The 14197-nt window shown below is 43.1% G+C and overlaps 1 protein-coding gene across 4 annotated transcripts in view; it reads right to left on the reverse strand.

Moving 5' to 3' along the window:
- Positions 1-13932, reverse strand: part of AOAH (acyloxyacyl hydrolase) — an 87447-nt gene extending 73515 nt beyond the window's left edge. The window contains exons 1-2 of one of the 4 annotated variants that reach the window (XM_026102151.2): positions 13818-13932; positions 12243-12397 (exon numbers count right to left, since the gene is read on the reverse strand). In XM_026102151.2, the coding sequence (XP_025957936.1) occupies positions 12243-12396 (154 nt within the window). In that variant the 5' untranslated portion in view covers position 12397; positions 13818-13932. Of the gene's footprint in view, positions 1-12242; positions 12398-12848; positions 13001-13121; positions 13471-13817 lie in introns of those variants that run through there. The other 3 variants (XM_064506558.1, XM_026102153.2, XM_026102150.2) reach the window with 3 other exon arrangements.
- Between the last annotated feature and the right edge of the window lie 265 nt (positions 13933-14197).

Raw genomic sequence — 14197 nt, forward strand, 5'->3', positions numbered from 1 at the left:
AGCGGCTTAAAGCATGGAGTGGCCTGACCACACTGCCAAATCTCAAGCCCAGGCACAAAGCAAGGGAAGAAGTCTTGCTCCCGCCTCCAGCACCTTCTTGCTCTCTGTGGGATGGAGGCACTGCTGTGACGAAGCTTGCAAACCACTGCTGAGCACTGCTCTCTCGCTGCAGCCCGTATTCGTGTCATGGGTCCTGCCGCGCTTCTGGTAGAGCAGAAATGGGAGGCCACATTTCCTGTGTTGGAGCAGGCTTGCTCTAGCCTTTGCTGTTGCAACGAGCAAACGTTAAACTCTGCAATTTCTGTTTTCAATTATAGTAACTCAGGTGCAAAAATGTTAATCCAGGGCAATCTCTCTGCAGCGCTGTAAGGAGAGATTTTATTTCAGTGTAAAGGTCGGCCTGATAAAAAAATCAAAATACCAAGTCAGCCCTCCCACTTGCACCAGGAGAGACTGGCTCCCAACAAGGACATAAGCCTTGCCCAGCAGATGAGGAGGGAAAAGAGCCTCTCTCTAGCTGAAGTGCTCAGCATCACTGAATCTCGATACAATGGTTTTAAACTTAAGAGTTATTCATCCTAAAGGCAGGCTCAGCAGCCAGCTTAATGTTTTGTCTCAGGGTGGGGTGCAAAGAGTTTCCTGTCTCTCTTACTCAGCCGTTGTCGCATGGATGCTCTTTTCACTATCACAAAAGGGTCTTATCTCTTCTGTTAGAATCAGTGTAGAAAAAGGGGACTGCGGACAAACAGTCTCTGAACCACAGGCTGAATGACAAAACTGGCCCAGCACTCAGGATCTCAAAAGTGGGGCTGAGAATAAAAATAGCCAGGGTACTTCACTTTTCCTTGGAACACAAAAAGACATTTTCTGCTGTAAGTGAATGTAAATGAATTTCTTTCTCATATTTGTCAAAGTTCTATAAAGGAAAAAAGATAGCTATTTTTGGTTCAGCTCTGTCAAATAGAAACAGAATTCTTAATCACAAAAACAATCATTCAGGTAACCCTACTCATGGAACAGTCTCCTGGCAATTAAATGGAAAATCTTCCTGTTGATTAAGTCAGTTAGACGCTTTTGTGTCTATCGAACCAGGTCCAGAGGGAGGTTTGCTTCACACGAGAATTAACAGAGTCATCGCTGAGTTTGTCAAGTATTTAATCCAGTACCTTGGGCTAATAGATGTTATATGAATATAAATAATAATAATAATAACAACAACAGCCTGACTACTTGGGAAAAACCCACTGAGCTGAACTTCAAAGTGTTTGCTCACATAAACTAGTCTTTACTGTCACATAGAGGATGCTTTTAATCATGTGATTATGCCCCTGTCTGGGGTACAGCAGACCACACCTGGATTATTCAAATGTCTCCCCTGAATGTATTTACTCCAGACATTTTATGCTTCACAGGACAAGCAGATAAAGAAAAACTTGCCCTATGTCAAAGGAGTAAATCCTGCCATTCCAGTTAGAGGTGTCCTAAGCCACAGGCAACACGGCCAAAGTCTCCAAATCCAAACTTGGAGAGTCTTCGTACCGTGTGGGGGAAAAAAACGCTCTCCAGGAACGTAATGTCCTTCTGCTGCCTGGGAGCTATTTGTGTCGCCTGGCTGAGCTGTTTTCTTTGCTCTCTGTACCTGGGTTTTTATCAGATGTCCTTGGTCTACCTCGCTTTACTCCTTAGGGTCTGCTGACACTTGCCTTGCCCTGCCATAGCCTGTACCCGGAGAAACCCTCGTTTATGTTTAGAGCGACTCTGCTGGCTTCAAAGCCTTTAATTTAGACTCATGTCCTCAGGAGCAGATTTTGGCCTGGAGATTGTAAATTACTGAAGAGAAGGATTGAACCTTGGGAGGGCAAAGGAGGAACATATAAAGGCTCGCTATAGTACCGTGAGGCAAATCCACCTAGGTTCACAGTTTTTTGGATAAAAATAGGCTCTCCTCAGTAAACAATTCAGATTTATCCTCTGGAAAACCCGAGTTCTTGTGTTTCACTATAGATAAAGCCTCAAGAGGTGTCTATAAGCTGATGTTAACTCCAAATAGTCTCACTACCACTACAAACCTACTATATTTATAATCTTGTATATTATCTCTCTCCAGATTTAGTGGCAGAAGAAGAGTTTGCTGTTGGCTACAGCATAAAAAGTCACTACACACTAACAAAATCAAGAAGAAAGAAGCACAAAAAACCCCTCACTGCACACTAAATAGGTAAATCATCAGGAAAACTAACATGTTATGCTAGACTTTAATGGGTCTTAATACTGTTGGCTAAAAATGGAAAATGATTAGTTAGCTGAAAAGGGCAGAGGGAAATCAGCTGTCTTTGACTGTGGAAATCTCTTTGCTTTAATTACTTATAATGTTGTGTGTGAGGATATAAGCTTTTCAATACTCTGGGATCAGTAGAAAAGCACTTCCAAAACTGGGCAGTCATTAACAACTATTGGTTGCTTTTAATTTAATAAAAATTTAGATGTGATTTATTTCTCATAGTGAGTTGGGTACATGTAAGGCAATGTAGATGGGATTCGTATTTAAAGGTTTGAAAACGCTCTACATTTTTTGCAGTTGTGTATGATTTTCTTTATAAACAAGTTTGAAGAAATTGACTCCACTGTGGCGCTTTAATAATAGATTTCAATGCCTTGACAGGCTGAAGGATGTTTTCTGTGGAAGAAATTCATTGGTATTATAACGCCCACCAGCCATTAGAAACTAGACTCTGGTATTAATAAAATGCCTGTCTCTTTTAGAGCTAGTTTTTCCCCATCTGCTATTAATTTCTGAAGAGATAAGAGAAAACCATAACCATTTTGCTCAGCAGCAGTAATCTGAAAACTCACATGTCAGGAAATACTTCTCCCCATGTATTTGAAAATAGTGTTTAATAATAAAATGACATTTCCAATAGGCTTGGAAAAAAATGATACCCCAATAATAAAATCAGAGCTAGAGAGATTCATTTCTTAGCCATGAAGCCTCCGGCAGTCTGAGCAGACTATTTAACTTAATCCACTCCTGCCACACACGTTTGAAAGAATCTATAATTAGAATTATACCTATGGATGTCAAGAAGTGTCTAGATACCGAGAGCTGCCTCTCTAAGTTTCAGATTTATAGATATATTTGTCTGAGTAAAACTTTGTTAAATGGGATTTCGGGCACCTGCCACATCATCCTTTGCTCATGCTCTTGGGTGTGGGAGACTTTTCTCATCCCTCCCGCCATATCACGGCTAAGAATTGCACCGTGACCTCCTTTGCCGGGGCATCTTCCCTGCCTGTGCTGAGGCACCTCTTGGCACATGCTGGGGTAAAACAGCCTCCCCAGGAGCTCTCCCTCGCTGCCAGGGCAGCTGCTCCTCCCAGCTGTGCGACGGACGGACGGGGACTACGCGACCGATGGGGAGGCAGCAGCAGCAGCAGATCTGGTGACTGCTGGTTCTGCTCACAGGAGAGGGCTGACTTTGCTTCCTGCACCAGGAAGGAGTAGCTAATCCTACTTATTAATCGTCCAGAGTTTCAGAAAAGGAAAGGTAATTTAAGTTTGACAAAAAAATCAGGAAAGATTCGGGTGCAAAGCCATTTCTACCTCTAATATCTGCCTGTAGAAGCATGACCCTTGTAAAAATGAATCCATCTATCACATTCTTGTTTTTATATAGAAGATGAAGGTTTTCCCGAAACACAGCCCTTGCTTCTTCCATTTCAGACAATTATTTCAAGTCATAGGCTCCTGTGCATCTCTTAAAATAGCATGTAGAGCTGAGGAGTCTCTAGAGCCAGTCTACAAAGCGTGCCAGACCATATTGTGACTCCTACTGCAGATGCTGTTGTTCTGGAATAAAAATGTCTCCTTCCAATCCATCTAACCCAGTGCCAGTTCAATCTGGAACAAGACATTCTTGTTTGAAATAAGAGCATTGGTATGGGGAGGTAGTAAGAAATATGCAGTTCTGCTTTAAGTTCCTGTCCTCTCTTAATCTGAATTAACTTTCCTGTGTAAACAAATTCTTAATCCTTCAGCTAGTTAGTTTGTATATGCAATTGTGAATGTATGATTTCAACTGGGACATAATATTTAGAGTCGCTATCCTTAATCTAATGTACTTCATGATTAATGTAATGCTTGTTCAAGTATCAGACAACTCCATTACAAAAAAAGAGTATAAGGTTATAGAAAAAAAATTGGGAATGGTATTAACAATAAAGTCTTGGCTATTTCTCTTAAGGACAATGACTATAGTGTATAGTTAAAGGCTTCTCTAATAGTTACTGTATTTTGTAACTCAAATATGTTAGGCTATCCTGAAACCAAAAATAGTGGAGGGATCTTGTGATTGATGTCAATAGAGATATTAGCCTCAGTTAAATTCTGTGTTAGAAAACTGGGGCCTTGGACTTTGGTCTGCCTCAAAACTGCAGATTACTTCATCGTTCCATCTGCAAACCATAACGAGATCCTTGAAAGGTGCAGGAATATTTTATATTCTTGTTCTACAAGAGTTGATCACTTCTACCTGTTCACCCCCTTTGATTAACACACACCATGGAAAGTAAGACCTTGGGTGGAAAAGTGTGCATTTTTCTCCTCTTCCGATTCCAGCTCATGCATTCTGCAATGGATTTGCAACAGCCCTCCTCCTCTGCAGACACCTCACCTGCCAAAAATACAAGGCAAGACATACTGGTCCGTCTAGTGCAGTATGTCCACTCTATACTCTGACACTAGCTCTTGGACTCAAAGAAATGACTGAACTATCATTCCTTATTTTCTATGCCTTTCATGGTTTTATAGCCCACTCTCATAACCCACCACAGTCATCTCGTTTCCCTGCTGAAGACTCTTCATCTCTTTCATTGATGCTCATTCCGATGCCACTTAATACAAAGGTATTAAGTCTTTCTTTAGTCATCCTTGTTGTCTTCTTCTAATCCTCTTCCACTTCTACTATTTTCTCTTCTGAGGAACAAAAGGGCACATGGGTATTCCTGTGCAAGCAGACCATGGATATGCAATGTTACAGCATAGAGATGTTTTCTTTTTCACTCTAGATTACTTTCCTAATACTTCCTAATATCCATTTTGCTTTTTTTGACTGCTTCAGAGCACTGAGCTAGTTCTTTCAAAGAACTACTACAACCCGAAGATTTCACTACACCATGGTAATATTTGACTCAAAGGCCATAACTGTATACGTGAAATTGGGACTATTATTTTCCCATGCATATCCAGAGGACTTATTGCTTTGAAAGTTAATTTAGAAAGGAATCTGACTATAAAAGTTCTTTTTTTTTTTTTAACAGGGACTCTGTTTCCCATTCCAGTTACATTAACTGTTAATGTATTTCATAAAGATATTGTTGTGACTGAATACAATTGTAGGTATCCATATTCAAATATGTTGGCACACCTTTTCACCCTAAACTTGCCCATCCCCCAAAGTCATAAATATCTTGGAAATGCTAAATGGTACAGTATTACCAATCCAGTCACAGTGTATAAAATTGCATATAGTGTACCGGGTAAAAACATTTTTGAAATACTAGTATCAATCTAGCAGTATTTAAAGTGTACTGAAGCATGGAAACAAAATTAGCAAACCCTGCAAATATCATTTATCACTTTTTTTTTTTTTTTTTTTTTTTTTTTGCTCACCCCTCTGCAGTTCATGCAATAGTAGAGAGTCACTTCAGACCCCTAATTTCAAAGAGCTCTGTTCATTCATTATTGTTTCCTTAACACACCCTGCAAGGACTCTGATGCAGATTAGCTGGTACAGAAATTTCAGTTACCATCTAGTGGAAGACTCTGGTATCCATACCTACCAGCCAAATATATCCCTGGCATTTCCTACATTACACTTTAAAGAGCCTTATTTAACAAAATCTATAACCCTAGGCACTTCCAATGGTAATGCTTTTTTGCATTAATTAATAGAAAAATTGTGTGCATGTGCCATTAACAGATTTTTCTTTTCCAGATCAGGAAAGGGTATTAAAAACTTACTGGAGCCTGAATGATGTCTGGGGAAGTTTTGTTATTTCTTGACATTGGGACTATTCCCTTGTCCAGTGCTAAAGAGTAAGCTATGTGGATAATTTCATCCTTGTCCCAAAGATAAACCATTTTAAGATTCTGAATGCCTAAAAATTATTTCAGATGTACAGTTCCTAAAATCATTAAAAATGATTGCCTTAAATATATGCAGGGTTTTTTCTGAAGTTTTGTATAGGGATAACATATGAACATGCACGGGAGGTACACATGCTGTGGGAATCAGCAACCAGTCAGAAAATCAGTACTAAATAAATTATCAAAGAAAAACTTATACTGAAGGCAAGTATCACAGGTGTAAACCTTACAAGACTGCCCAAGTCTACATATGCATAAATATATATATATGAGTCTGCATATACACACACATACATGTAGGTATGCATGTACACTAAGCATAACTTTTTATTGTGGTCAATAGACATATTTGCATTTTATAGCCATAACCTTTCAATAAGAGTTGGGGTGATTTTTACCATTTCTTGCTTAAAAGTGCAAATCCCCAAAGAAAACAGTTGCTTTAGTATCCCTGTCACACTACTCACATGCCTGTGTTTTCTCAGTCTATAGTATAATAATAGGAAAAATGCTACAGTCACATTTGGTATTTATTACTGATCATCAGGCCAAATTTTGCTGCTGTTTCCACTGTGTCAGCTGAGCAACATCAGGGAAGTGAGCAGAGGTTCTGCAGCCCGACAATGGTGCAGCTGCAATTGAAGTTGACCCCAGACTTTTGGAATAAAATACCTCGTGGTACCACATTGATATTGGGCATGGCCTTTTTACAGTACTCATTGAACTATAGATTATATGTTCTGTCGCAGGGCCTCCCTAGACAATATGTGCACTGCCACTTTGTCTGAGCATAATTATTAAAAGCCTCTAAATCCCTTTGGCATGTTGCATTGTGTTAAGTTATTGGGAACTCTGAACACCACTGGTGCTGCTCCACACAACATTTTTCATCCCTGCATTCACGCACTGCTAGACAGAGGCAAACTGTTTATGACATTGACTATTAAACAAAGCAGCATAGGTAGAAGTTAGCATTTTATACTGCTGCAAAACTTCAAAGCATCCATTCTTTAACGTAATCAGCACTGAAAATATGTTTCAATAAGGTGCTTCTAGGTATATTAGGAAGTATATTCTCATTCTCTCAACCACAAAGGTTGCTGAGAATGGCATTATATCAGCACTAAGTTGGTGAAATTTCCTTCTCCAGCTGCTGACCCACAGCATCTTAGCTAGCTAGTGAAGAAGATGGAAAGCGCTGCTGTCCGAGTGTATTGAGCGCTCCCTGACTAATAGCCTCATTCCAAAAAGGGCAGCCACAGTTAATCAGCAAAAGGAGCGGGGCAGCCTGGTGCTGGGGAGAAAATAAATAAACTCTGCTATTTGCAAATGATCCTTGCAATCACAGCACAGAACTGCAGAAAACCAGCCTGGAAGAAGTCATCTTACACAAGCCTCTACTCCAGCAGCTGATCAATGATATCTGCACCGTTCTCAAGAGAGGGGATAGACATAGACCTGTTAAGACCTCTAACGACAGAGCTTCTACAGCCTTTGCAGGAATTGATGACTGTGCTTACCTACCTGTACTATTAGAAAACCTTCTTCCTAACCTGAATGTCCCTACTGGTATTTATTTCCATTATTTCTTGCTGTATCTGTTATGAACCTGGAGAACAGATTACCCCTTTAATGCTTTTGAGGACAGCTGTCACATCTTTTCTCAAGTTTTTCTTCTCTAGACTAATTATCTCCAAGTTATTCAATCATTTTTATAGCTTCTGTTTGTTTTTCTCTGAAACCCCCAGTCACTCCACATCTTTCTTGATGCACAGCCCCAAGAGCAAACACAGAAATTCCTCTGAGGCTTTATCAGAGCTGAGAAAAGTAGCAGATTCCTTTGCATGTCTTGAGAGCTAACTTCTGTTCACACCTCCCAGTGCATGCAGTGTGTGCCCTTCTCATGACAGCATACCATCATTGCTCCACTGTAACCTCCGATCTCCTTCCCTGGGAATGCTACCTAGCCTGCCGTTCCTCCTCCTCTCTGCATGCAATGGACTATTTCTGCTGAAGTGCCTTCAACATACCCAGATGGAAGTGATTTTTTTTTCTTTTAGGCAGCTGCTCCAAGTTTCCAAGATTGTTTTGAAGCTAATCCTGTCCTCCATTGTACTTGCAAACCATCTCAGCTTTATATGAGCTGCTAATTTAATAGCAGACTGTTTCATCATCCAGGTTAATGAAAAGATGGAAGGGTACTATGTTGAAAATGGAGGTCAAAGACAGACCTCATTTTCCACATCCTTCCGTTTGGGGAGTGAGCCTTTGGTAATTACTCTCTGAGTAAGGCCATCCACCAGTTTTGTACTGCCCTGTAGAAGCTTAATTAATGTCATAGATCTCTCAGTCATTAGATTAGTGCTGAGGTAGTGCCAACAGCCTTACTGAAGCCAAGCTATAACATCTATTGCTGCTTCTGTGTCTACAGGTCATTACTCTGTCACAGAAGGCAGTCAGGTTAGTCTGACACTGTTTCTCCTGGATAAACCCAATTAGTCTCTTATTCATATTTGCTTTTGAAAGGTGTTTTGAGAAAGTCTGATTAACTATTGCAGAATTTTTCCAGGAACCGAGGTTTAACTGGGTGATCTACAATTCACCAAATTCCCTTTCTTCACCCTTTTGAAGAGAGGTGAATGCAGTGATTCCTTCCCAGGTTCTCCAGGGCAGCCTCTGCCAGCTGGGAGGTTGCTTCAGCCACATCTAAATGAAGCCATTTTTGCTAGAGAGCAGAATGATTTGCAAAGACCCTTTACAGGACTCTGTTGCAATTGAGGGGGGGATAAAACATTTGAAAATGGTTCAGTAGCAGCAGAATATAATCTTAGATATGATGAAATATTAACATTGTTATTCCTTCCTTGGGTACATTAACATTTTTCTTGCCCTGTGAAGTGGGCAGTATTTTCCTCATTTAACAGATGTGGAAACAAAGATCTGAGTATTTAAAGGGTTCATACTCAATATTTGCAAGAAAAATACACAGGATCATGTTCTCAGGATTTCCCATTGAATTTATCAGGCTGCTCCTAGCAAAAGAATTTTTAGGTCTTGTCCTGAGTTTATCCCTTAAGCTATGCTGCCAGTTAGTACCAAAACTAGAAACTAAAACCAGCCTAGCGTCCAGCTTCCAAACTGGTGAATCGAGCAAAAAGTCACAGTCTTTACTCAAGGAGAAACAGCTTTGTAGGTACTTGTATATACCGGGCAGCTCACTAAAGCTCTTGTATCTACCGCAAGGAAAAAGCAGCAGAAGATACCACATCCAAAGCCTACAAGGGCCCTGAGGGAGGGCTGGAGCTGATTTCACAGGCTGCAGAAGGTGGTCCATCTCCCAGGATGAGGAAGCAGCCACAGGGATGGAAAATTTTGCTGCTAGAAAGAAACTGTCAGATGTTGGGAAAAGTTTTCTGAAGATAGGGATAAAGAAAGATGATGTGGAAGGTCCATTATCAGAAACATTTAAGAACAGGCTAGAGATGGTTAGGAACAGCTTAAGTGTACTTAATCTGATCTTGTAGCCAGAAGGATTAGCATCAAGTCCCTGCACCCTCTTTTCCTCAATTCAGTTCTAAAAGGCAGCAACATTAAGTCCCTTTTTAGGTGGGAACACTTTCCAGATGTGAAAGTAGCTTTGTTTTCATACTAAGTTAACTAAGAAAAGACTTTTTCTGAATGAAGCAGCCAAATTTTTCAGGAAAATTCAGCAAAAGTGATGTGACTTTTTTTCTGTAATTAATGGGGTTGATTAAAAATGTTCTGTCTGAAAGTTTTTTAGCACAATTAAGTTTGACCTTCCTTAAAAAAAAAAAAGCAATCTGAAAGCAGAAATGTTCTCACCATCCCCCCCCTCCCAAAAGCAGTTTGAATTGGGTAGCCAGCTGTGGTTCCTCTCTGGAAGTATACCCTCATTTCCTCTAGCCCCATTTCTTATTTGTATATTGACTCCTAACCAAAATACATTTCCCAGGACATGCTACGGCAGGGGAATCCCCTGAAGCATCTGGCTCTTCCACCTATAAGACCAGACTATACTGCGGAAGATGCTGTCTAAGAGGGAAACAGAAGGAGGAAGCAACCGAGTTATATATATATTCAGCTGAGGTACCAGAGCTGCATTTCACTTTCCTCTTACATCAGTTCTACATATTTCTTGAAGAAGCGTGACACTTCCAGGGGAAAGATTTGATGAAAAAAAATTCTTGGTTTTCCTACTTTGTCCATTTTCTGGCTGATATCAGCTATTAATGTAGTAACAGCCTCCATTGTGCAGGTTATGCACACACAGGAGTGATCAGAAACGACTATTCAATGTGCAGCCATCCCATTTCCCTCAAAAACCCCAGGGCAAATAGCTTCAAAGCATTAGGCGCCTGACCGAACACTTAACTTGCTTGAGAAAGTCCATTCCTCCAAGAAAATCTCCCATACATTTTGCAATAAACATTTCTCACTAGGGAGGCAACGGTAAAAACGCTGCCTCGGTCTACATTGCCCAAAAAGACATAGAGGAATCTCTTATGGCTCTTTCTCGATGCCTTCCCAAACAGAAAGCTGGGCTAACAGGATCTGCAGTCAAGCTGTTGGAAGGAAATCACACTCTCTCTCCTGAAGAAGAAACCAATTCTGAGGGGATTTCTGCTTTTCCAAGGGATCCTTTTCTGGCCACTGAAACAGCAGTGCGAATGCCTGCCACTGCCCCTGCTCCCCACTGCCGTGAGTGCAACCGCCGGCTCCTCGGTGCTCCCCCTCTTTTGTCCATGGAAAGAGAGAAGCACAGACGACTCTCAACTAGGGGGATGCGTGGGAAGCTCGGCCACGGGGCCGGCACCGGCTCCTCCGTGCGGGAAAGCAAATGCCATTCGTCTTGTGCAAGGCAAGGTCTGAACGCCCTGTGCAGTCACTCTAGGCACCGAGAGCCTTGCTGGGGTAACAGGCACACGTTAAATAGCCCCCAAGGGCAGACAACGCTCACACTGAAAATGCAAAGACCGCCAGTGTGAAAACTCGACAGGTGAGCACACTCATCCCCTTTCCTGCATCATTAAAAACGTAGCTGAGCAAGGATGCTGCCAGTAAAGAGTACTGTTTGCCTCCGTGCTTGCAGCCGTCCCGCAGCCCGGGTGCTGCTGCCAGCTCGAGCGAGGCGAGCCCCCAGCAGCCGTTTCGCTCCCTCATCGCTCGCTTTCGGTTTCAGGCTTGTGGCTGAGCCCTGGCAGGGGCTGTGTGAGCGTCACGGCAGCTTCGCTCGCAGCTCACCCTGCCTCGGCAGCGCTGCACACGGCCCGAGCGCTTTGCTGGCTTGGAAGGGTTGCAAAAACCTGGCGTTTTTTGTCAGAATGATTATTTCTAATTGTGTTCCTTGAGCCATGATAAAAATAATTTTAGGCTGAAAGGAGATAGTTCCTTCTGAAGCATGGAGAACCATGGCAGGATTTGTGTTTGCAGCACAAAAATGCCTTGAAAAGCTAACAGAAGGCAAAAATGAAATGTTTGATAATGTCAATGTTCAAATGTTAAATGATGTATGTTTTATACATTGATTTACATTAAAAATCTAAGGCCTTGCCGAAACACGAGCTCACCCTGCTTCCCTCAGGCTTCCCCGTGTGGGACATGCAGGGACGCATGTGCACGAGAGGCCAAGCCAAAGGCAGGAAACTCCTTAAGGAAAGTTTCCCAGGAAATGAAATAACCGAGGAGACCTAGGTGAGGCTACGGGAAACCTAACTTTCCTGCAGCTGAACCCAATGCATGATGAACCGTAACAAATATTAGGAACTAGTAACACCTTGTTTCCACTTCCCAGACCTCCAAACACTAAAGCCACCACTTCAGGCACCATTTCCTGCAGAGCAAAAACATGAACTTTGGGAAGCAGCCAGTGAAAAAAACAAAATCATAAAATCGTTCCAGACCCCATGCTCTCCTTGCAAAATCTTCAGTGATTATTTCACCAAAGACTACGCATGTTTTGCAGTACAGCTGTTGAAATAGATAAAGGAGTGATTTATGATGTGCATAGCAATGCTCTGCTCACAAGTGTAGTAACGAACGACCTAGTTCAGCAAGCAAACATAACCTGAATACATACCGACACACGTGTGTCCTTTGTGCACCCCAGAGAAGAGCGAAGGGGCCGACGGGGCGTTTCCACTGGTGAAAGGGGAGGGAGACACAGCCGACAACAGAAGTGGGAGACAGAGGATGCAGAATAAATCAAGAAACATCTGTCTAGACCCTCTCATCCTAAGGAAGGAAAGCAAAAAAAAAAAAAATATTAGAGGGGGAGAGTGCACATGGACCTTTATTTCCTTCAAGCTCAGAGAGCATCCTGCATCCTTGTGTCATTAGCAGCTCGAGGAAAAAGGATGCACATACTCATATATACTTATATATTCAGATGTACTTATATGCTCATATATACTTATATATAACGCAGGGACAGCTTCTTGTCCAGACCCACAGGCCTGCCCCCCTCCCTGGACATGAGGAGGATCCCATGCTCACAGCACAAGGCTTTCCTGGGTCCCTGCCCACAGCACCCCTCAGCCCCCCTCGGAAACCGCTCGGGGACGGTCCCGCAGCCTCCCATGCCCACCCAGTGGGTCTCCCGCGCGCCCCGGGGCCGGGATGCCCAGGCAGCCACGGGCCGCTCGTGCTGCCCCACTTGCAGTCGCCCCTGCTGCCTCTTCCCAACCTGCCGGCCTGGGAGGACCAGGTGGCTCGCGTGAACGGCTCTGCCTCTGCGCTCCCACGTCTCTTGCATTAGCAGCAGATGACTAACGACCTTAAACCACAGTCCTTGCTGGAGCCACTCAGCATTAGTAAGGCAAGACACTCCCCTGAACAACTAGTCTTGCAAAAAAAAAAAAAAAAAAAAGAAAAGAAAAAAACAACCCACAAACCCTTCCCCTCCTCCCTTCGTTCCTCTGCCCTCCTCCTCTTGAGAGCACGGAAGAGAAAAAAATACCAGAAAACTCAGGCTGTTTCTCTAAGGCTTTAGACCAGGCTTTCCACTTGGAAAGGATGGGCACAGAAATTAGAAGAAAAACACTGCTGGTGCTGGTGACTCGTGCGCTCAGCCAGCGGCTAGGGCTTCGGCTCTCTGCCCCTGCACTCTGCAAGCGCGCCTGGAGGAGAGGGAGCCCGGGGGAGCTGAGCTGCCGCGCTCCCACGCTGCTGTTTTACCACAACTTCAGTTCTGCCGAAGTCGAATCGGAGGGACGGAGACGCAGCTGCTGGCGTAAGGGCAGCAAAGGGAGAAAAGCAAAAGCGGCTGGTTTGGGACGTGGCTTGGGCACCTCGACTCTCCCCAGCTTTGCGAGTGTTTGCTTGCATCCCTCAGCTGTCTGTCAGGTTGGAAAAATCCTGATCGTATCCTGCTTTGACAGCACAACGACTAAAGGTTTTCTTATCTCTTTTTTTTATCCTCCCAGATAAGGCTAAAATCGTCTTCCCCCTGCCTGAAGTCAAGATAGATACTTAAACGTTTTTAAAATGACATCACTTCAGAGGTGGAACACGTCCAAGTAGTTAAATCAAGGAAACTGTGGATGAGAGAAAGGGCAGCTGTAAAGGTACGACAGAGGCCTGAGGCACTGCAGCGCTCAAGCTGCACCCCAGCTCTGCCTCTGAGTTTCTGTGCAACCCTGGGCAAGTCTCTTACCCTCCCAGCGGGCCACGGTCGCTCGTCTGTCCACCCCGCTCTGCCTGGCGCTCACAGTCAGGGCTGGTGTTGTGCCAGGGGTTACTAAAGTGCACCGAGGAGTCTGTCTCATTGGGCATCTCTACATGCTTCCTGGGGGGGGAGAAATAAAGGAGAATCACAAATAGTGTTATAAAGGGAAATATAGATAATATAAATCAGCAGATCCTAGGCTTTAAGATGAATGATTCCCTGTCAAATCTTCAGATGTTCCTGCAGATCAGTATGACCACACACAGATCACGTCAGCTTTAGTATTCAATGTGGTTTTTGCAAACCACTTCTAAAGGCTTATCCTTTGTGGGAGCCTATCATACATTTTGAAAGACAGTCACTGAAGT

The sequence above is a fragment of the Dromaius novaehollandiae genome, chromosome 2 (assembly GCF_036370855.1).
Source record: "Dromaius novaehollandiae isolate bDroNov1 chromosome 2, bDroNov1.hap1, whole genome shotgun sequence".
NCBI lineage: Eukaryota > Metazoa > Chordata > Aves > Casuariiformes > Dromaiidae > Dromaius > Dromaius novaehollandiae.